The 24,315-nt window shown below is 41.3% G+C and overlaps 1 protein-coding gene across 3 annotated transcripts in view; it reads left to right on the top strand.

The window, feature by feature from the left end:
- The window catches only part of elfn2a (extracellular leucine-rich repeat and fibronectin type III domain containing 2a), a 290,230-nt gene extending 265,915 nt beyond the window's left edge, over nt 1-24,315 (top strand). For all 3 annotated transcript variants that reach the window (XM_055010276.1, XM_055010277.1, XM_055010278.1), the window contains one exon: nt 245-24,315. In XM_055010276.1, the coding sequence (XP_054866251.1) occupies nt 245-1,826 (1,582 nt within the window). In that variant the 3' untranslated portion in view covers nt 1,827-24,315. The remainder of the gene's footprint in view (nt 1-244) is intronic.

The raw sequence follows: 24,315 nt of genomic DNA, 5'->3' as shown, positions 1-24,315 counted from the left end.
TTGATGTGAATATCTGAGAAATGCAATTTATTCTAACTACAAGCAATAATGTAAAAGAAAAAAAAATAACCATACTTTTTATTGAGGCTTGGGGCCAAGCTATTTTTTTAACACTTTTTTGGGCTTTAATTAAAACTGCAAGGATTCTGTTTTCTTATGGGATCACTGAAAAGGTACACAGTATCACACCAGATAATGAATCAAGGTGTGCTGTGCATTCTAAAGTGAATTTTTCCCTCTTCAGGTATGGCCCAGAGGCGGCTGCAGCAGTAGCTAATGACCCCGGAGCCATGCAGCGTCTCCAGGAGCAGGCTCACCACCAACACCACCATTCAGGAGCAGGAGGCAAGCTGCCACAATCTGCCTCCTCTAGCACAGGCATGCTCCATGGCTCAGCCAACACCAGTTCCTCCCGCCTCTCTACCTTGCCGCAAGTGGAAAAAATGGCCACTGCTTTCTCTGAGGCAATGGGTGGTAAGGGCAACTACATGGATGTGAGGATGGCAGGAGTGGCAGGAGAAGGCAGGGAAGGAGTGGTGGCAGCTGGAGGAGCAGTGGTAGGAGGGGAAGTAGTTGTGGATATGCGAGGTGGGGCTGAGAATGGGACAGAGGCTGGGGAGGATTCGGATGACGATGGCCGCGGCTCAGCATCAGAGATCTCCACCATCGCCAAGGAGGTAGACAAGGTGAACCAGATCATCAACAACTGCATTGATGCCTTGAAGCTGGATGCATCAGCTAATGTTGTGACCACAGCTGACAATGCCAACTCTGTGTCCACTGCCCAGCCTCCTTGTATTGCATCCCTGCCCCGCAACCTCTTGCCCCTTTCTCCAGGCCACCCGGGAGATCAGATCATGGCCTCCTCTCCAAAAGTGCATACAAAGTCTCACCCTCAGCCTCACCCTCAGCCACATCCTCAAGCACATCCTCAGTCACATCCTCAGCCTCATCCACAGCTACATCAACAGCCTCATCCACCTTCTATGGCCCCGGTGCCCCTGGTCGTGCCACTGTCTGAGCGGCCTGGCATCAGTGGTGGGGGGTTTCTCTCCCCTCCTTATCGTGACCCACCCCCAGCAAATGCAGTGCGGCCCCTTCAGAGGCAGTTGAGTGCTGACACAGCTGTGGTGAAGAACCGTTGTGGTGCCCCTGCTGCAGGATCTGTCAAGAACACAAGAGTGTACAGTGTGGATATTCCTGAGCAGCGCAGTGATCCTCCCAAGTATCCAGCAGAAAAGGGTAGCCCTGCAGGTTGTGGTGGAGGAGGTGGAAGTGGAGGAGGTAGTGGTGTAGGAGGCTGCAACGGGAATGGAATGGGAAACATGAATGGTGGTGGTGTGAGTTTGAATGGGGGTGGAATGGGGTGTAATAACGGGAGTGGAGGTGGAGGAGGGATGGTCGGCCCTGCACAACAGCAGCACCACTTGGAGGTTCAGCCAGACTACCACAGCTCCGAGCACCGCCACTCCTTCCCCGCACTCTACTATGAGGGTGGCAACGAATCACCTTCACCGGCCCAAAAGGCTTCCTTTCTCAAGCCACTGGGGCGCACCAAGAGGGATGCCACAGCCGCTTACTCCCAGCTCTCACCTTCTCGTCACCACAACTACAACTCTGGCTACTCCTCCAGTCCAGAGTACTCATCTGAGAGCACACTGCGAATCTGGGAGCGATTCCGACCTTACAAGAAAAGCCCCAGAGAGGAAGCATCCTATATAGCCGCAGGCCATGCCCTGCGTAAGAAGGTGCAGTTTGCCAAGGACGAGGACCTTCATGATATTTTGGACTACTGGAAGGGTGTCTCGGCCCAGCAGAAGCTGTGAGCTGAAGAATCAAAATCCAATGCCCTAAGGGAGATTGCGAGGTGAACGCCAACAGCAGACTAACAAGGGGTAGATTTTAATGTAGCAAGACAGTATAATGATGTTTCCTCAGAGGTGTCTAGTGACATGGTTCATTCAGCCGCTGGATTCAGAGCTAAAGAGGTATTCTCTCTGGGCGATTTTTAAAAAAGTGATTCTGTGACAATTCATTGACATTTTAAGAGGTTGTTTCCAGGGTTGGCTTTTTTCACCATAATACTTAGTGATATTTACCAAGAAACAAGCTGTTCACCAGACTGCCTCATACTGGGCACTTTGGTCCTTGCAGGCTTCACAGACCCGTTGACTCCCTACTAATGAGCAAAGCAAAGGTGGTGACAAGCAAGTGTCTTCTACCTCATTATTGGCACAGTGTAGCTCAGCTATCTCACCAGAAACAGGACCCTTCATGACTTAAGCCCCGTCCATCTTTTCTTTAATCCCATCAAACCACCATTCACAAAACAATCATTCCATAGCACTGCCAGCACCTGCACTCCTATAGAAGCATCATTTACGGTGGTAATGAGGGAGCAGGATGAGGAATTAGGTGCGTTTGTTTTAGAATAGCCTGAATCCCCCTCTTTGGAGGAAGACAGTAAGTGATACTTATCAGACTAATTGTTCTTCCTGGCAATTAGCCATTGTAAGAGTAGGCCGGGGAGGCTGTGTCTTGAGCATGCTTATTGATTTGAAACGCCTAACTACATATGTTCAGTGGTGTGTAGACATGTATATACAGTTTGTGCATGCTGATGTGGATGATTACATGTGGGCGGGACAGTAGGGTTGGATTGCTGCTGAGCTGTTCATTATACTCAGACTCCTTCATGGTAGCAAAGTGGATAGCTAATAGATAGGTAATAAGCCAGTGGGGAAGCTGAGTGTGTGTGTGTGTGTGTGTGTGTGTGTGTGTGTGTGTGTGTGTGTGTGTGTGTGTGTGTGTGTGTGTGTGTGTGTGTGTGTGTGTGTGTGTGTGTGTGTGTGTGTGTGTGTGTGTGTGTGTGTGTGTGTGTGTGTGTGTGTGTGTGTGTGTGCGCGTGTGTGTATTCACATGAATGTGTGGTTTTGCCCTGCCTGCCTGTCTATCTAGATAGCGTGAAGTCAACCCTTTCAAGACCTGCAGGCATTTTTGTCCTGTAGCCCATTTTTTATTCACAGGTATAGCATATTTCTTTTGATAAGGGAAACTACGAGTTGGGAAATTTACATTTCAATAGTGTGAGTCATGCAGAAATTGCATTAGGGTGGGTTATGCAGGTTGGCAAGACAGGTGTTAGCTCTTATATTAAAGAACCCGGTAATCACATTTAGGAACAGAGGCAGATTGAGAGTAGGTTAGAGGTTTGCTGTAGCTGCATCTTATTTTATATCCTGCCAGTGTTAAGGAGACGAGATAAGGGAGTGAATTTTCAGCTATAGATGTATCAGCTCAAGGCGAGGCTGCATAGAAACTAAGAAACACTAAATGTCAAATGCTCCCTACAGTACACAGTGAGATGTAATGAATGGTAAGCAGAGTTAGAGCCCTGTGGATATATTCTGCTTCAGACTGTATGACGCCACACTCAGTATATATGACCCTGTTGTGCTCTGGGTGGTAGCTGGTTTAGCATGCTCTGGACCAAAGTGCCCTTGGGAGGAATGATTTTGAAGGTTTCTATTATATTTGCTTTTCTTTTCCAATATGGATTAACGGAGCATAAGAAACAAAGGAAAGTAACTGTCTTGTTGTCATTTGGTTTATTGTTATTTAGGATTAGGGTTTAAATTTAGAGGTGTTGAAGTGAAACAAAAATGAATAAAAATAAAAATGAAAAAATGGTTAGAACTAATAGGAGCAAGGCTTGGTACTACCGTGGACCAAACAAGAAACTTTAATGATGCACGTTTTCTCACTTCCATCGATGTGCATAGCATCCAGATGAACTCAAACGCTGATAATTCTAACTTTACAAATTTTGTATTCAAAGCTAGTCTTTTTCCTCCATATAAATTATCTTTATCCGCATCTACGCTGTCAAAATATTAATTTCAGCTGATCTTTTATTTATTTGTCCGCCCACTCGTCCTATCCTCACCACTGTCATCCTGACCTCTGCTGTGTTGCATCTCAATCCAAAAGTTATGAATTCTGCTTTAAAATTCATTCCCATCCATGTTTTTTTTCTCTTCCTACCACCTCTGTCCAACCTAATGGGGTAAATTAATGACTAATTTGCAGAGGTTGATGTTGTGCCATCGTCTGAGGTCAGAAGAGTGTGCTGATGTTATTAACTCTGCCAGACTGGGGGCCTGATTGAAATAATGACAGCTGCCTTTGTTTGCCTGTCTTTCTTTCGGTCCCTGCCTCCCTCGTTTAATGCTTAACCGTGTTCCTTCTCTCTCTGTTTCCTCTAACGCTGGCTGCCAGGAATGGCCTTCAAACAAATGGTCTGAAAAACTAAAATCAGATTTCCACTTTACCATGACTGTGCAGGTCAAGGTGAGCTAGCTGGGATATATCCTCCTGGGCATCATTCTTTCTCTTCGACTCTGATTGTTCAGGACTGGTCAGTCTGTAAGGCCTGGAAGGCATGAATTTCTATTTGATTTTCCACTGGGTTAGCCCCTGATATCATCATTTTGACAGGGCTTGAATTCAACCGCTGTTCCAGGTGTGAGTTTGATGGGCAAAATGAGAGCGGAGGGTGGCATTTACTCTTTGACCTATAAAGATTTCTGTCTTGAGAATAGGCTCTATTCAAAAGGTCAGCTAGTAGGAAATAAATCTGTTGTGAGTAGCAGAGGTATTTTGTGTTTATGCTCACAAAGAGTTTGGCTTATTGGACTTTTTACCTAAACAGTACAATCTGTTTAATTATAACATTTCACTGCTGGAAAGCTATCTGAACAGCCAGATACCTTGAGGGGTGGTGAAAAAAAATATGTTTATTACTTCAGTGAAAACGCAATTTAATTATGCAGTAATGACAGAGTGTCAGCTTTTATTCTCCTATCTATTCACTGTTTTTGCTTTTGATATTTTGTTGTGTTTTATATTGAATGATAGCTTTACCTCTGAGCTTTCTATGTCATCTGTGGCAACCAGTCCAATGGACCCACTAGTGTTCACAATGGGATGTCAAAGGCATGTCATTACTTTGCAATCAGATCAATAGAACTTAATTTGGGTGAGTGGGACCAAATAAAAACACAGAGCAAAGTCCCTCAGGCACTCAGTTCGATAGCCTCCATTTTATTTATTTATTTATTTATTTATTTAAATAATGGGTCTAGTGTTCTATTTTGGCCCTTTGTTCAAATTCCACTGGCAGCCCCCTCCGTGTCAGGTCCAAGGAAGCACCAATCAATTAGTTTTAGATTAGTACCATGGTCTATGCAAGGGTAGGAGCTTTTTAGAAATAATGGCTTCATTTGGAAGAACAGGGGAAATTGAGCCGAGGCTACCTGCATGTATCCTCAAGGCCTTTCTTTAGGTATAACATTAGCTCAGTTATTCATAAGCACAGTGTGTCCCACTGCCATAATTTACACTTAAGAACATTACTCATTTCTGTCTGGCGGGTCCAGTGTTCTTTATGCTTTTATGTAATTCTATAAGCTTACTCTTTCATTGACTTGTTCTCCAAACAGACTTAATTCTGCTCTGTTCTGTTTGTGTAAAGGCACATAATATAATGCATTTCACTTTTAACAGTCCATGGTGGCCAAGCCTTGCTCCTCTTCCTGAGTTAACATACTCGCTTCATGTCCACAATATGTATTAATCTACAGCAGTTATTTTTAGCTGACAGCAAGGTTCTTGATCTCCCTCCGTTACAGTGTGGGGGCTCTGACTCCAGAATCAACAAGTTGAGACTGATGGATGTACAGATACTGTACCTTGGGGATTGCCTGTGTGTCTTCTCTCCAGCCTGCCCAATTAACTATAATGATGAATCAATAGGAGGAAATCGCTGCCAGTCTTAGGCCTCCATGAGAACAAAAGTGACAGGAAACAATTGAGATAGCACAACTTGTGGCAGTCTCTGAGGAGTAGGGTTGGACCTTTTCTGTTCAGAAGTGTGATTCCCAGGAGTACACTGGAACTGGTAATCAGGCATGCTGTCTGCTGTGAACAAAATAATAAAACCACTCACTGGGCTTCCTGGTTCTACTGCCAAGAAGTGTAAGTTAATGTCAAGATTAAAGCCATTGTGATTAACGGTTGTTCTGGGAGGAACCGCTGTGGTGAATAGTAAAGAAGCTTTTTATTAATCTAAGAAATAGAGAGACGGTTTCTATATGCTTCGACAAATTCATGGGGCTTTTACGCTGTTCTAGACAATATTGCTGGCTGCCTCGGGGACTCGTTGCTACACAAGTTTGGTTTCTCATTTTGTTTTGGTAAGTTTTTGAAGTTCAGGCTTATTGAAAAACACAAATCAATAGTCAAGGAAAATCATGGTACAGCCCTCCTGATTGCCTCCCTTTAGAGTTGTAGCTGCACTCAATGTGAACCTTGGGCACAGAAACCATGCTCTTGAAATGGTTCCCTGGGAATGGCAGCGAGGTCTCTTTGCTCCTCTTTAATTAAACTCTTGAATCTATACAATAAGGTCTGCAGTGGAAACACTGACTTTGTTCTAATGCTGTAAACATTAAGACATTGTGGGGAGAGAGGCTGGCTGCTCACTTGTAGACATAAACCCAGAAGGATTCCTCTACCCATCCCCTTATGCCCCCTTCTTCCTTACCATTTACAAGTTAATGGACCACAAAAACCTGTGCTGTGAACTTTTTGTCACTTCTCCTGCAGTATAGAAAATGGGAGTCTTGGGACAGAAGTTACGTGATAAAGGGAATTCAACAAAACATCCGTAGGATTTAATCTCTAATCTTGCCCTGGCACATTTATTTCCCCTTACAGAATTGTGCATTCCCCTCAACAGAGTAATATATTTATGTTGTAAACATGTAAAATATAATACATTTTTACATTAGATGCATTTCAGAAGCTGCAGTTTGGTGCAATTTGGAGACAAGTATTTTTGTGCTCAAGTGTGGTATAGTGAGGCAGTCCTGCTTTCTGCTATGGAGCTATACAGTGCCAGGCTTAAGTTAGAGTTCATTAAAGCTACTTCATTCAGAACTTTCTCTCACATCTTGTTCCAGTTTTGGTTGAGAGTTTTCAACAGTTTTATAAGTTAATTTCTCGAGCTGATTTCTTCAGATCTTATAACAAGGCATTTGTTCAATATACTTATCCAAATATTGTACAGAGTCAGTAGTAACAAAATAGTAGCTCCAGATTTTTTGTGACATTTCAGTACCATGAGCATTTTAAAACTCACTTAAAGTTTGAATTAAACAAACATGTATGTAGAGCTGTTGTGCTTGGAGGCTGACTTCTCATGTCTTGTCATGAATCTTGATAGACAGAGTCAAAGGTCCAGGAGTCTTGTCTCAAAGACAGATCTCACTTTCAGATTATAAGGAAGCTGGACTGAAAAGCCCTCAACCTGTCACAGCCACAATCACAATCTTAATCACCTAGGATGTTTGATGTAAAGGAGGTTACTGAAGGCAATATTCAGACCTGGGGAAAGTACTGCTTAAAGGCTGTATTCAGAGGACAAGCATTTTCCTTTCAAGAAGCACAGATTTTATCCAGCTAAGATTCTAAAGGTTGAATCTCAGTGAGCAGGGCAAGAAAAAAGATGATGGTCTATTATTATTGTGTTTCTAACTGAAAAACAAAACGGGTGAGAGTAATTACCTTATGTAAGGTTGTCAGCACGCATGTCATTCTGTTATTTTTAGGAAATTAGTTCTCATTTCATAGCTCTGCTATTTTAAATTCAGCTGTACGTCATTTTATATTTGACTTTTAGCTAGTTTGACATCTCAGAAACTTTTTTCACAGCCACAAAAATATGATTTCTGCGAAGAAAAGCAATTAAGATCATTTATGTCATTTTAAAATAATTTATTAATATGGTACACCTCATTTTATAAACTTTTGAACTGTATTTGAAAGAAAACTAATCTGGAACATGTATCATAAATATATTATCATACGCATTGTTCACATTCTTTTATGTTTTTTATTAATAAGATAAGAGATTTGGAGAATTGCACAGCCTTGGCAGAGATGTCAGCTAATGGAGTGCTTTGAGGACTTTAATTTAGATTTTAAGCACTGTGAAACTGTTTTGCTCTTTGGCTCTGTCTAAAGAATATTTTTCCCTCCAGAGATGCCCTGTGACATTTCTATCTAACTGTAAGCTACATAGCAAATCCAACCTTTTCTTTTTAATCTATATGCTCCGAGACCACGTGAGCTGACCTTGTCCCTGGCTACTTGCACTGGCTCTACAACGGAAGCAGGACTGTGATTTAAATGCACACAGTGCTGTCTGTCTGCTGTTGAGGTTGAGTTGTCAATACGTTGATTCATTTGTGGGCTGACTTGATCCATTGATATTTTGAGTCATCGTCAGCCAAATGAGAAAGACTGACCGAGGGAGTTCCCTTGTGAAACGAACACACAACAAAAGCGGAGGAGTTTCTACCGGTGGCCAACTGTGACAAACACACACTTTCACACAACCACACACACAGACAAATACACACAGACACTAATGTAGAGAATCAATGAATATATTGTATGTGTTTGAATAGTTTAGAGTTACACTTTATGGACATGAAATGTAAGAAAACACTCAACATATACCTTCCCACACATAACTGAGTACACATAACACACATTAATACACACAAACACCTTCCCACACACTTCCCATGCACACAACATACCATATTGACACCTGCCTACACAAAATATGGACGGAAAATTTCTATCCACGTTTACAGACACAAATGGTCTTACAAGTGCCAAAACGGCGAGTTTTATGTGCAGGCGGAATGGAACCAAACATCTGTAAAAATGAACTCAGTGTCTTTACAGGCCTGACAGCCTAAGTGTCTTATTTCTGTTGTCGATGTTATGTATTTACATCTGTATGATTTATGTATTTCTTTTCTCAGCTGTTCGCACTTTTAGTGTTATAGTCCTGTTTCAATCTGTTATCCTTGTGTAGAATGAAAATTACTTATTGTGAATGTCATATTTGGAGTTCTCATGGCTCCTTCTGATCTGTCTCACTTTGATATTACAACTCAGAGCACTCATGTATGTTCAGTATATATTAGAATTTTCCCGAGAGTGCGGAGGCTGATTCCTTCATGATTCAACACACAGATTAACTGAGAGCACAATTTGTAATCAACTAATATTAGTAGATTTATATGTAAATGTTTAGGATTAGCTTCAGCTTGGGGCCAGGAAAAGCTTTAAGGTTTTGTTGATTTCTCACCTTCAGCTTTACAGATACAGACACATCCAGCCACACACACACACACACACATATATTCAGAGGTGTGTTGAAGAACTGATAATATGCCTCTCACACTGAAGCTGTTGTCACCACTGGCCTTTTCAAGGACCTTGTTTCTCAGTCGCTCTTTCGGAGAGGCAGAGAAAAAAACAGCAGGAGTGTCTGAGTTTGTCCTTTTGGAAGATTGAACCGGCACTGCTGCTGGGATTGGTATTATCTTGAGGATGGACACTACTGCGCAGAAATTTTCGGCACTAAAAGTCAAGAGAGAATGCTTTCAAAACGAATGTCATGAATAGTTTATTTCTTATTATTGCCAAATAAGTTAATACAGAGTTATCTAAATAGAAAGAATACCTAAATCAAGTCAATATTTGGTGTTACCACCTTTTCCTTTTAAACTAGCATACGTATTTCTAAGTACACTTGCACAAAGTTTTTCAGGTAGGTTGTTACAAGAATCTTGGAGAACTTCCCAAAGTTCCTCTGTGGACTTAGGCTGTGTCACGGTCATCTTTATCTTCATGTAATCACAGATTGTGTTACAAGACTCCTTGTTCTTGTCATGAATTTAGTCCTTGGGGAGATAACCAATCACATGCCTCCTTGATGGTGGAAAAGAATCTAGACATCTGAAGTGCCTAGAACTTTTGCAAAGTAATGTATGTGTTGGTGTTGTGTTACAGTAACAGTATGCATGTGTGCACGTGCGTTTCGTCTGCTTTCAAACAGCCTGTTGTGTCTTACAGTGCAACTCTGCATTTGTCCATTCTCACCATGAGACTGGCTGGTATTCATAACGGTGTGAGTGTGTTTGTGTGAATATGTGTTTGAGGGATTTTGTCATGAAGGTCCGCTCTGTCGAGGGAGTGACAGCTGAGGCTGAGTATCTGAAGCGTTTTTAATTAATCTGCCTTTCATTCTGCAGGGCTCTCCAATAAGGCTGTGCTCATTCACTCGTTTGCTGTCACTCACACTTACACAAATGTGTGCAGGCTCTCTTGCTCTGTCACACAAACATAGATTGTAATTGCATGTTTCCCATGTCATGCACACTATTTTCATGTATGCACTCGGAGTGGCAACAATCAGGCATACACATGTCACATATGTCTCACATGAGCACTGACTCTTGTCTGTGGCCCTCTAATTACACACTTCCTCATGCATGCTCCACACAGTTAGACACAACTAATCCTCCTCTACACATCACTGCCATCTCATCATACTCTTAGCTGAGAGGATTCCCTTTCCTCCCCTTCCCCTCCCCAACACTTCTACCCTGACCCTGCTGCCCTTTGTTGCCTGATTAGCATCAGCGCAGCAGGTTAGATATTACTCTCACAACTAGGGTGGCATGTTAGTTGCCCTGACTCTTGCTCTGCAGCAGGGGGCAGGGGCAGAAGAAAAATGCTGTTGGACTGCACTGAGAGCTGGGTTAAGTAAAGGAGAGGCTTTAAATATCATGACTGTGACTGTATCACAGCTGTTTTAGGTTCAGTGAATCAAGAGAGAAGAAGAGGAGGAGGGGAGATACAGAGAGGGACGAGACACTAGAGAAGAGAAGAGCAGTGAAAAAGAAAAGAAAGCAACAGAATGTATTGAGAAGTGAAGCTTATCTAACACCTTAACGCTTGACACAAGTCCACAAAGTGAACTGTAGCACCTCGAAGTCGACGCTTAGATGCTCATCTTAATCTCCCACTGTTAAATCCCTTTGTGTAAATGACCCTGACACAGTGCTGCAAAAGAGAAGCAGGATTATACACAAGGAGTGTACAGTTTGACTGTCAAAGCATCCTTGAGCAAGGCACTGAAGCTGAAAACAGCAGTTCCCAGGTCCCATCATTCTACATAGTTGCAGTCAGCAAATTTCATGAATAGATAGAAAAAAATTGAATATATATTTAACTAACCAGGAAAATGTCTAGAACAGTCTGGTGTGCTCATCTAGGCCACATTTAGTGTGTAACCATGAAGCCGGGTTCAATACTGCACACAGCGGTCCACAGAACCCCAATATTGGTGACTCACAGGAGTGTATTATTGTTAATATGCCAGAGTTTAATTACCGTCCTTCATCGCAAGCTGTTGTGTTGCTTCCACCATCTCCAACATTTTAGATGTGTCCAAACAGGACACAATTTTTTTTTGTAATGTAGTGAATGTGGATTTTTTGAAAGCTGAGTGGTTCTAACTAAAGGCCTTTATGCCCAGCTCTGATTGTCTGTCGATGATGTTTGGTGACACATACAAATGTGTATCCAGACACTAAAGGGCAAAACTGTTTAATTCACTGGCCCTTGTTCCTTGTTCAAATGTATAACAGCAATTCACAGTGCATTGTAGAAAATTCAGAATCCACATACATGTTAATCTGCACCCTGGTGTTTTTTTTTCTTTGAATCTCAGTGTGTTGGTTCTTATACTATTCTGGTCAAACAGCGACATTTAAAAGTCACAATTCACTAGCAGACTCCTGTTAGCCAGTGGGGGACTCTATGTGGTGAAAATTTCAGAGACACCACAAAATACTAACAAAAAGGCGGCATTATCCAATTTTCTGACAACACTGGAGTCATTCTGTCCCAGCAGAATGGAGCACGGCACATTAAAATATTAACAATAGTAGAAAACAGCAGCGGTATGCTACCACTTGTTCCTTGTGCGTCACTTAAATAACAATTGCTTCGGCAATTACTAACTCCAGAACATGATCTGAGGGAAATGCGTTCATGCTTTCCGTTGCTCCCTGGGGCGAACAAACACTGTAAATGTAATAACAGGCATCCACATAGAGAGTAGTGGAAGGCAGCGACAGACCAAGGAGTTCTCTGGGTTTATAGAGCATATGATATTTTAGGAAGCAGGCTGCTGTGAATGGTAGTATATCTTCCTCGATTCGTAATTTAGAGGATACCATTATGTTTCTTCATTTTCATGTTGGATTATTTCTAATTTCCTTTTAAATAACTTATTAAATTCTTGAATTTCACATAACTATCTTTACTCCCTTCACAGAAATTGTCTGCACTTGTAACTATCTGGTATTTGTACCGATCAGCTACAAAATTAAAACCACTAAAAGGTGAAGTGAGTGGCTTCATCATGTCCTTACAATGCAATGTTTTGCTGGGAAACCTAGGGTTCTGACATTCACATGGATGTAACTTTGACGTGTACAACACTTGGAGCGCTTAAACAAAGAGACCCAACCTCCAAACTCCACAGATCCCGATCCAGTCAAGCACCTGTGGGATGCAGTGGACAAAGTCCACTCCACAAAGGTCCCATCCAGAGAACATTGGTCCAGAATGAGGGCTCTTGAAAACAACTTGACATTTACCGTAAACATTCTGCAGTCAATCCTTTAAATGTTTTGTTTTGTTTGCTGCTAACCTCCACTATAGCTGAAAACATCATAACATCTTATCTGTTGATTATACCAGAGATATTTTACTTCTCCATCCCTCACAGCGCCATAGGTCAGTGGTTCAGTTTGATGTCAAGCCCAGCAATCGATTACAGGCAGCAGCAGCGGTTGCTGGGGGCGACGGGTGGAACAGTGAAGGTTGCTAGGTAGCAGATAAGAACACAGCTTCTCATTAATTGCCTTCCGCTGCTGTGGTACTGAAGATACAGGATAGTAGATTTTGCTGTGGCATGCAGGCAGCAACACTTGCAACAGTACATGTATACCTGCAGGTATACATGTACTGTTAGTATTTAATGACCTTTCTACACCAGCATCTATCAGGTGAGCGCATGAGAGAAGATATCAAATTAGAGATGGAACATGAGAGAGAATGACAACATTGAAGAGTTACATACAGTAGATGGATAAAAGAAAAATCCAAATAACCAAATATATATTCAATAAGATGAAAAGGTCCCATTATTTTTTGCCTGTAGTGGGACAAAAGTGTTGTATGTCATCCCCCTGACCCTGAACAAGACATGTAGTTCATTCATCTGGTAAGAAAACATGATCTAACATTTACTTCTGCCTGTTTGGTGACCTGTCCAGACAGCCATGAAAATGCTCAATCAAAATCTCAGAGGTAAACAGCAAACATTTCATCCCCCGGGGTAATTCTTTCATTTAGAAATCTGTTTTCGTGTGATGAAATGTGAACGTCATTGCCTCTACACTTGAAGGCTGATTTGGGCAATTTTCTAGAAAATTGCAGCCTCAAGGCAGTAAGGCATCATCTCCGGTCAGAGACATCATCTACAGCCTCCTCTGACAACCAAGTGAGGAATAGTTTGATTTGATACGACAGTCTTTGTGTTTGTGTCCTGTGCTGACTTACATCAAAGCTGCACTGTGAAAAACAACACAACACCACTACAGATTTCTGCATGTACAGGACTTGAATTTACAAAGCTACCTTATTAAATAGGCAACACTCTACATCTGTCTACTCTTAGACCTGTATTATGTGAAAGGCAGCCTGATTAAACAGGCAACTCTCTTGTTTTACAACCCTCTAATGTACAAACCTGCAGGATTAAATACAACACATTATACTGGCTCTCCTGTGTAAACCGCTTGATTAAAAGTGAAACACCTGTCTTTTTAACCATCCTTCAGTATGTGTTTAACATAGAATCAGAGTCCATTTCCTGAGCTTGATTTGTTGCCCTGCGTCTGGCCAAACTGCTCTCTGGTTCCAACTTGTTGAAAATGAATCATCGGTTTGTGACCCTCGCATCGCCTATTAAAGATGCAGTTGTCTCACACAGCCCAGTGTTGCTTTGTGGCAGGATAAAAGCTCAATAAAACCTTTTAGCTTGAGCTCAGAGGGAAGAAGTTAAGCTCCCAAGACTAGTGTTCTTGGCTTACAGAGGGGGATAGCAGAGTGAACAAGGAGTGTGTGGATGTTGTGTACCTATACACAACCACATGCACACAAGGCTTTGCCTGAGTGATGCTGTTAACTACTGTTAGGCTTGTTGTCTTTCTGTTTTTCACACTCTCTCTATTTCACCAGTTTCTGTTTCTGACTCCGTGATGCCAAGCTTTGCATCAGTTTAAGACTGAGATGTGAGTGGTGGAATACAACAGAAGAGGGTGTCTAGGGTTTGGGATGAAGGATTGAAAGGACAAAAAGGACCACAGACAATATGGGAGAGATGTGGACAAGAGGAAGAGACAGAAGTAGCATTTAGGTTTTAAATTCAAATGGACAAAGACAGAAAGAAAGGTCAGAGTAGGGGTTAGAGTGCAGAAGTTCAGCTGATGGGAAGTTGTGTGTGAGATGAAGAGGTTAAGGCTAAACTCTGAACCCTAACTAAACTGAAAAGAGAAGGCAAAAGAAAAGAGTGATTGATCTCAGTATGACAGACAACTAAAGGCAGGGCTATGCTTCAACCCTGTTTCTAGTAAAGGCTTTTAAATATGGTCTTGAGACTAAGACCTATCTGAAGTACTACAACACCACTAAAGACAAAAGTAGTAATTCTGAAATGATACACTCGGAGACAGAATTTGAAAGCTGCTGTTATACCAGAGTATATGCATTTATACAGAGGAGGAGACATTTGTACACTCATAGATTTGTAGATTCCTTCATGCAAAAAGTGACATGAACTTGTGAAAGAAGTGATCAATCACAGGTGCTATGTGTGAATATTTGTTGGATTGTTCATTGAGCTACAAACGAGTCCCAAAAACTTTTATTCACACACCTAAGTTTGCTTGTAACAGATTAAATAAGTGCAATTCAAAGAGAATCAATTTTTATATCCGTAGTTTAGATCAAAGCAAACAAACAGTAGGTGTGTTTCATCTTGAAGGCAAAGGAAAGGGAGGAAGGAGGTTGTGAAAGTGAAGGCGTAATAGGAATAAAGTGAAAATAACAAGGGACTGGATGAGAGAGATGAAACGAGGAAACAGACAGGAGGATGGTGAAAAGAATTTAATGGAAGACCGGCTATGAGTAAAAAGTGAGGGAGGAAGTCAAGCTGAAGAGTATGATTGCAAAGGAAGATACTAAGAGTGGTGTCAGACTCAAGGCTCCAAGCTTGGAAATCACTCCTGAAAGATAAGGGTGGCAGAAAGAGTGGAGGAGGGGATGAGGCAAAGAAAATCAGAGTGAATGGAGGATAGTGAGAGATGAGAAGATTTAACGGATACGCTGTTGGATATCTGTGTAGAGAAGAACACAGCAGAAGCATGTGAACAGAAGGGTATGGAAATCTTGAGATTGAGAACATATTGGAGAATCTTGGCACATCAGCCAGACTGGGGAGCACAGCATGAACTTTAAATACTGTAAGATTGACATGCTTTTTCTTGGCAGGTAGTTTCTCCATCTGTATATTTTCACTGCTGTTACTCCCCTTTGGATACCATATAAGATCAAAGCGATTGGAGTATCCAAGTAGCTGTGACATTTTCATATAAATCAATGTCCATTTTGCTACTGTCTAGCTACACAAAGGTTATGAAAGGCAGTTTTGTTTGAGTTTTATCTGGATAAATCTTCTGCCACGCAGAGTGTTGTATAAGGAGCTTGACTTTTCTGGCAGTAGAAGATGAAGAAGAAGAAGAGCACAGAAAATCTAACTTTATCAACAGAAAAAATATGCTCAACTGATTGTTTGCTGGTTTAAGTGCAACTGCCATCAGCTACACTAGGTAGTGTGCTGTCATATAGACATCATATGTCATTCGGTGACATCTTTGGCACATGAACGATGTATGTCGTAGCCAAAAGTACTGAGTAGCTGAGACCGATCTTGTGAGCAAATGAGGTAAAACTGCAGCTTCTAGTGGTGTATTCTGAGAAGCTGACATGAAAGATGAGCCTCAAGACACTGCCAATATGTGTTGCCTTTTATGCCGTCGTAAGATACGTCTGCATCTGAAGAAATACATCACTGATCACTTCTTTGAGCACATTCTCTCAGAAGCAAAGGTAGAAGCAACATGACTGGAATGTGCTCAGAGGAAGATTGTTCTGGATGTTTCCCATCTAAGTCTTTGTTTCTTATCACCATGAGCACAATGTTTGTTTCAGCGCTGCACAGTAATTCATTACTTGGTAACATGTTACAGTAAGGTGCTTACTTTTCTCAGGAGCAAGTGTAAGGGATTACAGTTTAAAATCTAGGTAATACACAGCAGTTTGTAATCCTCGTAATGCTCATTTTGGCATTTTGGGGATACACTTATTTGCTGTGTTAAGCGAGTTGGAAGAAGACAGTGTGTGTGCAGTAATTAAAATGGTTTGGTATGTGTTCAGTGAGAAGAGGTGGTTACTTCCCAGCTTTTTGAAAGAGTAGAAATGTAACTCACAGCAACTTAAAAGATAAGTAGTTTAAATCTGATACAACAATTAAACTCTAACAGTTTAAGCCATTCTTTGAAGCAAGAATGTACAAAATGAACTGGTTATAGCATATAAATTGTTAATATTTTCTTGTTTTTATAATACTGCTGTTAAAATGAAATGAATAGAAATACTCTTTGGACTGTTGGCAGGATGAACAATATATTAGGATGGACATTTTCCAATATTTTCTAACATTTTACATACTTAATGAGTAATTGGTAAAAACCAAGCAAATAAATAAATAATGCAAATCATGTACTTGCATCTTTAAGTAGTGATCACATGTTTAAGTATATAATATAATGATTTGATACCCAAAGAAAAGTGGCCCTTCACCCCATCATATGGGTATGACAACTTTTCACATAAACATTCAACTCATGCCTTTTATTAAATTATCTGTTGATGATTGATATTGTTGAAAGAAATGTATTTCATCAAATCAATTTCCACTGCAGAGGAAGGCGAGGGACAGAATTTCAAATATACAGACAGACAGGAAAGCAAGCATTCAAGAATTCAAAAACGGAAAAGCATGTAGTGTATTATGAAGTATGATAGAAGCAGCTTGTCGTGCTCCGGGCAGAATAGTACACTTAGCATGCAGAGAGATGGTCGGTGGTGGCAGAGAGAACGAGTGAGTGAGAGGGCAGGACAGTTACTTGGAGACAGATGGAATGAGATTTTCCTGAATGATTCGGAGCGCTGCATGGACAAGCATCAGCCTCCCCCACTTTCCCCTGTCCTGTCTCTCTCTGCTCATCTCCTCAGTTGTCTTCCCCTGACTTCCCCTCTCCTCCCTCACCCACATGCCTCCTTCCTAATTTGTGGCTGGAACGATGCTATGTTTCTGGAGCTTCACCTGAATGTGCCTGGCATCCATGAGGGAATGGAGAACATTGTGTATTTGTGAAACTGGATGTGTGTCCACAGAAACAACAGGAGCACAAGGACTAATGTGAGTTTAAATGGCCGCATAAACCGACTCATTTCCATGTGCTAATTTATGAGTGTATACAAAAAGATACAGCAGCATGTACTCTTTATTGCTAGCGCACAAATAGTGTGTCAGTCAGTCCCTTAATGTGAGTAACATGCCCATCACAGGAAGATGTATGTGTTTGTGTGTGCCTTCTAAGTTTCCATCTTTTTATGAGTGCGTATATGCATTTTAGTTGATCAATGATCCTCCCCTCCATCCTGACACAGGGCTTGTTTTCGCAGCCACTTACTCAGATTGGACTAAATGAACAGAGGGAGAGGGAGAGGGAGAGGGAGAGGGTGGGACAAAGGGAGGGATAGGGGCTCCCACGAGTCAAAGCTGATAAAACCGCAGGGCGGTGTGCTGTGGACTGCAGGCCGATCCATCAATAGAGGTTGTGCAGGGGCAGGAGAGCGATAGGTGAGTGATGTCTTAAAAACACCATTGCACACACACTTCTGTCCACTAGAGACACAGAGATATAAACGGGCCTATTGAAGGTCATTTAGACCTGGGGATAACAGCAGTGGAACTGCATGCAGAGCACTGTATGAATCCTCCGACATAAATAACAAAACGGGTAATTTGTCACTGCCTTTAATGCCTGCCAAAGCCAGTTTGAGCTTTTTCTGATCTGGTTGATGTTTGTTCAGGCTTAGGCAGCTAAAACTACTTGGCATCCTGCCTGTTTATAATGACGATTATGATAGTACAGAGGCAGACAGGAAACAAGGGGAGCCAGAGGACTGTGACATGCAACAAATGACTGCAGCCATAATTGAAGCATTGATGTTGTGGTTATGCGGGAAGCACCTTAACCACTGAGCTTCTGTGATGCCCCATTTAGATGCTTTGTACTCCAAGTCTGCACGTGGGCCTCACCCCAAAGAAGTCTCATGGCATTACAATAATGTCAGAGTTGCTTGTCATAGAAAATAGATCGTGTTTAACATTCGACCAAGCAAAACAATGCTCTTATTGTGCTGCCAAGGACAGTCATCAGACATAGTGAAAAGGCCTGGGAAAAAAATACAAATAAAGTAAAGTCAATAAAACGTGTGTAACAAGCATTGCACTGCCAAATCAAAGTAAATTATTCCAGCTGCCTCAGCCATCATTAACAGTGTTAGCCACAGCCACAGCTGTCACTTGTAAGAATGTGATGTCTCAGCTGTCCACTGGGATCACACCACAAGTAAAGTGTTCTCCCTCTTACCTCTGCCACTGACAACGTGTGAAATTACATTTTAGTAACATGTCAGTTAGCATAACAGAAGGCCATGCATGTCTCAGTGACAGTAGAGACTCTGAAATATGTTGGGAAGCTTTTGGGTGAACGTCGTCTTGCTGTAGTCAATAACCATGTAATCGTAGTATAAAACTGTGGATGCAGCAGGAAGAAGAGGATATTACATCTTTGTTATTATTCGAATGATCATCTGTTTGGAGAAAACCATTTGATTTGTAGTTTTTTTTCATATCCCCAATCAGTTGTTGTACCAATAGTATCATTACAGCAACAACCAACTTGTACATTTTCTGTCATTAAGACCTTCTGTCCTTTACTGAAATTATGGTGAAACAGCATGCACTGAGGAGGTTGCATGACTTTAAAGAACCACAGGAGCACTGTTGGTTCAGCTACAGTCTCAGAAGGGGAAAGTTGTTTGCTGATTTGGAGGCAACGGAGTTGCCATTAACCGTGCTCTCACTGTCACTTTACATCTGGAATGTCTTTATAACCAGGCGTTATTTTACAAACTACTCACTTTGTTAAAGGATTTCTATTTCCACAGCTCTCCTCTCCAAGAACATATTTCTCATAGTATAATCACATAATTGCATTTCATGAGCTATTGTACAACCTTAATCACATAAGCCTAATCAGTCCATTTTGCTTGCATCTCCAGCTGTTGCCATGGCAATAGCCCCAGGTGGCACCCTGCGGATTCCAAATCCACCACATTTTCTCACGCTGCTGAGCTATCATCCCCATCTCAATTAGTGGCCTACAATGGTCTTTCTGAAGTGGTCATTTGCTGAACAAACCAGTCAAAACATTTCTCAACCTACGTCTTGGGGGACAATTGTCTCTCTTGGCCAGCTATTCACAGCTAATTCTGCCTTTTGAACGACCAGGATGGCCGCTAGCTTTCCCCGTTCTTCTCCAGCAGTGTCACGCTCCAGCTGTCCGCTCGCCTTCATTTCCTCCCATGTGCTTTCTGGCTTTGCGCTTCATCTTCAGCTGTGGAAAAGGCAAATCACTGCGAGTGTACAGTGCTGCCATTTTAAAGTTAACAAAAAGGAAGATTTCAGCTCTCAGAAAGCATTCAATATCCAATTCAGCTCAGTTTTCTTTTACCAAATCGTGCAATGAAGCAGTAGTTTGCTTCTTGTTTTTTCATTTTAGCCTTTTTCCATTATCCCTTGCAGTTGAGGCCAATCACAGCCAACATCCAACCGTCTAAAATGAAATCACTCACTTATCCCAAAAACACATTCACACTTTAATATACTTGGAAATGAAGCTTTCAAGTCCACTATGTGTGCTCTCTGGTTTAATATTGATGAACCGCTGAGTTTTCACCGCTGACACAGTTTATTTGGGTGTTCAGGTATGTAAGGACAGATGATGGACCAAAGAACTGCACTAAGGGTTATAGTTATGCCAATATATTCCCACTAATATTAATATTCTTTAATAAATACCTATATTAAATGAACATAATGAACTACAACTTAGGATATAATGTGCATAAAACTGCCCCTTCTTGCAGTAAGGTGTAGAAGAGTTTATGTTGATCACTGCCCTTTGACATTTTGGGATATTATTCTTGTTCTGTTTTTAATTGAGGGCATGGCCAGCAGTTTCAACATGAGGGACTCACATGCGCTAACATGCATGCACGGCATGAAAGCTAAGATTACAACACACAGAGGGAACATGACTTTGTTCACCGCTAAGGACGACGTTATTCCACTATATCTTTACATAGCAGATAGCTACTACATTAATGCCACAGTTATGTTATTTCCTCATTTCATTTCATCCTCTTGCAATATGTGTTAATGAAATGCATTGGGGGTGGAAGAAACCACAGGCAAAAAGAAACATCACCTCCAGTGATTTCCCCTGCTTGAGGGAAAGGAGCCTGTCGACAGCGTAGAGAGAGAACAGAGAACGAGGGGAATTTTGAATCACCTGAATGGTGACTGTAATGTGGCCACGTATGTGGATGATGGAGGGTTATTACAGGCATTATATTAATGGTGTAATGCATATGTGTTTGATTTAATTGCACTAATCATAATAACTATATGTGACTGCTTGTGTGAGCCATTTTGTGCGTGAGTGTGTGCCTGCAGCCTTTCACACACATCGCTGTGACTTTGTTGTGACCTCATGCCTGTGACATTAGTGTGGAACCTTTCCACTGAAGAACAACTTACACACATACGTGCGCACAAATGCATGCAGACACACAGCAGATGAGAGAACCGCAGAGCACAGCACACAGGTCATGCAATGGGAGACCAATCAGCTAATTGCTCATTGTTGTCATGCAGTAGGAGACTGAACACACATTCTAAGCGATGCCTTGCTGGATGTTCATCTGCCGTCATTAACATCAAAGTCTCCGTAAACACCTTTAGATTCAGATGTTTGTCCATCCTACAAGGCTGTCACAGCTGGGTGACTTTTAACATATGTAATGAGACGGACAGAGATACCAGTTTCACCAGTGCGTGACTTCAGGCGACTACAGGCAGGATGTTTGTGTGTGGCGTTCAGACAGTTTATCTCCTGAATGTAACACAAAAAGGAGAACAGAAGCAAGCAACACATGATCATGATAGATTACAATGACCATAGCCTTTATTTAACAATGTAATTTTAAAAGTAGAGTACCAGCATGTATAAGATGAAGCTTGTCATTCCATCTTTCTGACTAATATTTTGGCCCAGAGGAATTCTCTCCTAAGAACAAAGCGATTGCCATTAAGTTCAGTGTGCATTTTAATGATGCCCAAAAAATGAGTCCTGGTTACTGTAAACCTTTCATCTTGTGTTACTATAATCACAAAACCTCCACGTGTAAATAAGAATTATCCAAGTGTCATAAGCACAGTTAGGCATATTGTCTTTAAATTTCTCGAGTGCATCCACACGCCCCAGAGGATGAACCCTCAAGAAATCCGACAATCCATGACTTTTCCTTTTAGCACCACCCTCAGACCCAAAGCCTAACTCTGGCCATGAGATATACTGGGATGTAACAGACTAATTGTCATAAAATTAGATGAACAATTACAGTCATTCTCTCAGGGGCATAAACCTTAATGACTTGTATGTTTGCTCGGCATTTTCCCTACTTTTTATTACAAGTAATAATCAGCTCCTCAGTATGTTGTTCATTATTTCCAACAATTACCCACAGTTTAGTGTGATGAACATCTCACCTGTGAGGGCCCATTAGTGGGATGTAAAGTCTTGTTGATATTGTTTACACCCACAATAAATGCCTGTGCCTGGTCTCACTCCCAACTCATCACGTTGTCAGGACCACTTGTGCAACATTTCAACACACCAGTTACCCTTTAGTATCATTTTTCAAAGCCCAGTGTAGTCCAATAGACCTGGGAAATTTACTGAATGTTTGAAAAATGCCAGGAGAAAGTAGACAAATGTTTTGAGCTGAGCTTTCACTGTCGCCTCCTAACCAAGTAGGTTTGATACCTAAACTTAATCAAACAGCAAGTGACAACCACATTTAAGTCACCAACAAAAGATTAAGTGAAAAAGTTATTATTCAAGACTGAATATAAACTTCACACTCCTGGTTCACCATCAGTCTCACAAACTCCTTATGCTGTTCTTTTACGCTAAAAACTCCTAGAAATGTACATCTATCCTGTTAAACAGTGATGTGGGTGGAATTAGGCGACACTTTCTGAATAACTTTCCGATGCCAGTGGCTTTGACAAAACAGCAGCTTATGATACCCTTGGAATGACAATGAGTTGCTGCCTGCATGAGGAGGTTCATATTGAAATGTTGTGAAGCGTCTTTGCTACACTGTTGCTGCCTGTGGTTCGTATTTTAAAACATTTCATAAACAGAGACCATTCAGTTCTGAAACACAATAATTTTGCCAGCAGACGTGAATTATTGAATAATTCAATCATCTATTTTCAAAGTGCAGATGTCTCATTTTGATATGAACTTTTTTGTGTACAAACTTATTTTTTCTAACACCTTCAAACCTGTCAATCAATATACACAGTAGATTTGAGGAAATTTACTGACTTTGCTTTTTGTTCAAATATACAGATCTTTGTATTTAGACAAGATCAACACACAACTTCAAGCCACATTCCAGGCTCATGTCTGCTCAGTTTCTGATAGATTATACCCTAGTTCATATCTTCTGGAAGTACTTTCAACTCCTCACTTTCAGACAGGTCGTTTAATGTTTGTCCTGTCAGTTCCTTTCCCCTAACATTTGCTGTGGCTCTCAGTCTGATGAGCTGTCATGGGGATAAGTTTGAACAGCTCTTGTGTGATGTGACCTGAACTTTATCTAACTTTCTTTCCATATTGGTCTCTGATCACTGAGACTGCAAACACAACATATTTCTAAGCACTGGAAAACCCATTTTCAAGCAAATCAAACATTTTAGTCCTGGAGACCCAAAGCCTAAAACTAAATATTTGTTATATCCTATTTATTTCTACTTCTGTGTCAAGTAAGCTTGTATATTGCCGTCTTTTGTGTCTGGATCCTGTGGATAAAGAGGACAGAAACTGTGCTCTGCTGATCATCTTGTTGCTTTTCTCTTCTTGATCTTCACTTTCAAGCTTCCTTTTTATAAACGCCAAACTCCCAGGGAGCAAAATACAAGTCATTATCACTGATACATCTGCAAAACAACAAAGTCACAGTCATCACTAATAAAGGCTTTCATTAGAGTGTCAGCTGTTATTAGCTTAGCTTGATATGCGAAGTGACAGATCAGAGGGAACCATGACTCTGGCGTAACTTGCATGGAGACGGATGAAATTCAGATAAATGAGCTGAAATGTGAATATCATCTATCTTCACTGTACTGCACCCGTGAACAGACTGACTGCTGTATTATAATTCGTAGACCCATATCAGCAGCGGTAGCTATTTATAGCCCGCCTATGTTCAGTTTTGTTCTTGTTTGCTTTATTTTGTGTACTTTGATCTATTTCTGGTGTGATTTTACAGCAGTTTGGTTGCCTGCTCGAGAGGCGGCGTGTACACTGAACGAAGAAGGCAAACAAACAAGATAAATCTGTGAATTTTGTACAAACTGTAGGAACAAATGACTGTTTTTCTACCAAGCCTGTTATCTCTATATGTTTCTTTGGTGGGGGGTTGGAGGGGTGGGAAGAGAGGGATGATGCTCTATATGTGCAGGGTGGGTGGACAGGGGCGGGACCGAGATTTTTCTCTGAACGGTCGGGGACTGTGCAATGGCTACTTGTAATTATTAAGCGAAACCAGAGTATAGAGGTGGAAAAAATGTCCCTTATGACAAATGAAATAAAGTGTTATATTTGCATGATTTCCTGTATTTTCATCGAGCAGATATTTATGGTTGTGTATACTAAATGGATGTATGTCACCTTAATAACTGTTTATGAAAATGGAAAAAAAAAACTGTCACCTTCTTCTGTGAATATAAATATACAATTTTCTTAGCTCTTTTATGACTAA

Source organism: Amphiprion ocellaris, chromosome 4 (genome assembly GCF_022539595.1).
Source record: "Amphiprion ocellaris isolate individual 3 ecotype Okinawa chromosome 4, ASM2253959v1, whole genome shotgun sequence".
Lineage (NCBI taxonomy): Eukaryota > Metazoa > Chordata > Actinopteri > Pomacentridae > Amphiprion > Amphiprion ocellaris.
The sequence above is the reverse complement of the archived record's forward strand: the minus strand, read 5'-3'. Positions and strand labels throughout refer to the sequence as shown.